Below are 4,048 nucleotides of genomic sequence, written 5' to 3' on the forward strand. Positions count from 1 at the left end.
TGGGCCAGAGAGCCCCCAGCTGGTATTAAATCAACGTTGCGCCGTTGAAATCAATGAACAACATTGACTTATAGGAGTCGAAGATCTGGCAGCGTTTTCAGCCGAGCCTACTTGAGCTCCCACTTTCATAAAGCAAATCTGCTATCCATTGACTTCCTAGGCAGGGGGTGTCTTCTCTGCACCCCAAATATAGTAGAGAAATCCTTCAAAGTGAAGTTCTACCCCCCCACCGCCCCGCTGTTTTTCTCTTCCTCTTCATTTGTTTCTGAAGTTCTCACAACCCTTCCTTTGCATTCAGTTCAGACTGGTGTTAGAAGGCCCACTGTGGACCAGATTTACAGATTAAACATCTCTTGTCTGACAAAACTTGGTTTTCACCTTTGCTGATGACCAACCTCCCTGGACACAGACTCGAAGAATGTATTTTCAGTGACTATAACTCCCTACACAACATCCATACGGGCGTTTTGCAATGACATTGATGACCAGTGAGGCACTGGCTTTTGAGACCCCCCCGTAATGCTGTTTGGGGAACTAGAACGCACATACCAGCCTCAGGATTCCTGCAACCCTCTGCACCGCTCTCTGTGCCCCTTGTTGGCTGGTTGCACGGAGCGAACGCCCAAACACCGCCTTTGAAGCGACCCTGGCAGGCGTTACTTTCTGTACAGGTTCCAGAATTCTCGCCTGGGCGTGCCGGGCGTGGAGCGTTGCACAAGGCTCCCGATATCATTAAAGAAGGAAACGATAACGCTGCAGTCTAAGGGCGTGGTCTGTGCAATACTCAGTTCAAGGAGGGTATAAAAGCATCTGATCTCTGTGCTGTATTCACCACACCTGACTGATTGTCTCCTCTTCCGCACTCTGAGACTCGGGTAAGTCCGTTTATGATAAGTAGCCCTATTATTTATTTATTTGAACCACACGCCAGCTTTTCTAACCAACTGCCTTGTATAGTGCTTTATAAACAGGGGATATTGCCGGGCTGCTTTAGGGGGATCATGAAGCAGGACCCCCCCCCGCCCCCCGGCCCCGAAGCAGGGATAGGAAATGCTGCTGCAAGTAAAGGATATTCTCCAAGGCACACGGAGAGGGCTTTAGATTCTGTGTTTGAACATCAAGGGGGGCAGATGCAGGGCTCATGGGAAAGGTAAGTCAGGGAGCATCCAAAAGCCTGCTTTCCTCAGGAAAAGCTGCCTTCATGGATACACTGCTGGACTAATGCTGAGGAGAGCTGGGGTTAATTCCCACTCTGCCATAGCCTCCCTGAGTGATTGTAATTGCTCTGTGCCTCAATTCCCCATCTGTAAAAGAGGATCAATAATCCTTTCTCTGCCTCATCCCCACTTAGAGGCAGGGATGCTCTATGTACAGCACCTAGCCTAGTGCAATGATGGCTTGATCTCAGCTGGGGCCCCTCCGAGCTATTCGAAAACCAGTGATAACATGATACTGTTCTTGGTACCTTCCGAAAGACTGGACAAGCGTCAATCAAGGCGGACCGAGACAGAAGGGAGAGTTCGTTCGTGTGTTAACTGTCATCCTGTTTCTGGTTCCCTAGACACTCAGCGAGATGACGAGCAACCTGGAAAAAGCCTTGAATGACATTATCGAAGTATACCACAAGTACTCTGAAAGTCAGTGCAGCGAGGATGATTACCTGCAGAAGGATGAATTCAAGAAGCTGCTCAAAAAGGAGGCCAACTCATTTCTGAAATGCACTCTGCCGGTAAGCTGAGACATGGTGCTGTCTGTGGGAGGCGTTGGGAGTCTCCATGATGGTGATTTACTGCCCCTGGGGATCTGGCCTATCCTTTTCCTTCGCTTTACTTCTCTGGGAGACAGTCACCACATTAGTGGCCCGAGAGTCAAGTGGGGCAGTAGAAATTAATCTGAAAGCAAATGCTGCTGAGCATCTATTTATGCTGCTTTAACCCAACGTTTGCTCCACTAGCGTGGAGAAGAACGCTGGATCGATCGAGAAGAAACATATCCAGAGACCAAGAGATACTGAACTTTATTCTGGGCCTTCTCTCTTCCCGTCTTGGCAAATGCCTTGATGGAAAAGCTGGCAGAGCCAGTAAGGACCAAAGAAATGGTTGAGTAGCCTCAGAGAGATGAATGGGGATTTCATGGTACACATGGAGGGTTTTCTCGAAGCACTTTCAGTTTCATATTTTCTCTGTCAGTGATTAGCAGTCAGCTAACTCCCCCTGAAAGACACTGGGAGCCGGGTGTCTAGCAGCCCTTTGGAGCTTTGAAATCTCTCCCCACATCCAGAGGGTGCAGAATAGTATTTTGCTGTTAAAAGTTGCAAGGAGGGTTCACTGACAACCACTGGGAGTGCAACCTCCTACCACCGTGTTGCTAATGGATTCTTCTTTTTACTCTTCCTTCTTTTGCAGTATGGGATGAAAGAAGATGACTACATAGAAGACCTGTTTCAGAAGGCCAACAAAAACAAAAATGAATACCTCCATTTCGAAGAGTTCGTTACCACCCTGGCGAAATTGGCCATACATGCTCACAATATGTCACACACGGCTGTGAAGCAGGGTGAGGAGCAAGGGCAAGGACATGTGCATGGCCCCCACTAACTTGGGCCTGAGCATAATTCTGGCCCCGCTCCTGGAAGCTCCTCTGGGCACGGGTGTCATGGCTGTGGCACTAACCTCAGCGATGACCCTAACCACTGAAATCAGGGAGACCCTTTGAGTTAAAACACGATGAGATTTTGTAAATATCGAATGTAACCAGAGAATCTTTGCCTGTTTGGGCTGATAATGTAGCAATGAAACTCTCCTCCAATGCACTCCCCTGTGTCTGTTTGCCGTGTTCTTCAGTCTCCTGACAATGGTGTAACAATGGTCCTACTCACGGCGTATGAGAGCTAGTGTAAATGGGGGTGGGAGAGGAAGGGTGGCCCGGCGGATAAGATATAAGCAGGAGTCAGGAAGTCTGGGCTCTATTCCCAGCCCAGGACTGCGAGCCAGGACTCCTGGGTTCTACTCTCACATTTGCCACTGACTCAGTGGGTAAACTTAGCCAAGTCATGTTGCTTCTCATCTGACTGCACTGGGAGGAAGGATTGTCTGGTGGGTAAAATGGAGGTTCTGGGAGTCAAGACACATGGGTTCTATTCTAAGCACCAGCCAGGAGTCCTGGGATCTGTTCCCACTTCTGCTCCACTCTGACGTTGGGTAAAGTTAGGCAAGTTGCTTCCCTTCTGCATTCCTCAGCGTTCTCCCTCTGCCGAACGGCAAGGCAGAAGGCTGTAGGAAACGAAATACAGCTGAATGGCGCTGAGGCTGGGGCAGTGAGAGCGGGTCATTAAACATGACACACTCATGCAATGCTGTTCAAATACAGGCTAATGCCATAGCAGGTTGCATTCGCACCTTGGTCGTTCAAGTCCTCGCATCGGACTCACATTAGGGACCAACCGGGACCTGGTCCGATACAAGGGTGAGCAGAGTACAGTTAAGCCCTAGGCATAGCTGATGGACAGCAAGTCTCCTGCTTCCTGCAAGAGGGCAGAGGCAGGATACGGCCTGAAGCATCTTCCTCATGGTGCTAGTGAGATGCTCAGCTCGGCACGCTGACCTCTGGCCTCACCCCTCTTCCTAGGCAGAGGTACTGTGACGGTTGCACAGTGCAGCGCTCCCGTAATGCTGGGTCAGCTTCTCTGGAGCACCCGGTCCCTCCCATCACTTTTCACCCTGTGTTTATATGCATAACGGTCCATGCTTGCAAAAAGCAACGAGGCCACCCTGGTACACAGCTCTCATGGGGCACATGGGCCCACCCTGATGTTCCCACCTCCGAAATACACCATGTTAGCTCTGGTGACCGGGCACTTTGCTGGGTGGGTGGTCGTTCAGAATTGAACTCTGGACCATCAGTGCTAAAAGAGGAGCCTTCACCCTTGAGCTAAAGGAGTAACTCTGTTAGTGGGTAGCGTAGGAGCCGATTGTTTGACTGCACTCACAGTTCAGTCTTAAAAATGTTCAAGAGACCAAATAACCAAGCATAGCCCGTTTATTGTCTA

General features: G+C 49.9%; 1 protein-coding gene across 1 annotated transcript; it reads left to right on the top strand.

Annotated features, from left to right (window-relative positions):
- Positions 1-1,573: 1,573 nt before the first annotated feature.
- LOC144279593 (protein S100-A7-like) lies at positions 1,574-2,597 on the top strand. Its single transcript, XM_077841166.1, has 2 exons — positions 1,574-1,729; positions 2,406-2,597. The coding sequence occupies exons 1-2, from the start codon at positions 1,574-1,576 to the stop codon at positions 2,595-2,597; spliced, it is 348 nt and encodes a 115-aa protein (XP_077697292.1).
- The last annotated feature ends 1,451 nt before the right edge of the window (positions 2,598-4,048 follow it).

Source organism: Eretmochelys imbricata, chromosome 24 (genome assembly GCF_965152235.1).
Source record: "Eretmochelys imbricata isolate rEreImb1 chromosome 24, rEreImb1.hap1, whole genome shotgun sequence".
Lineage (NCBI taxonomy): Eukaryota > Metazoa > Chordata > Testudines > Cheloniidae > Eretmochelys > Eretmochelys imbricata.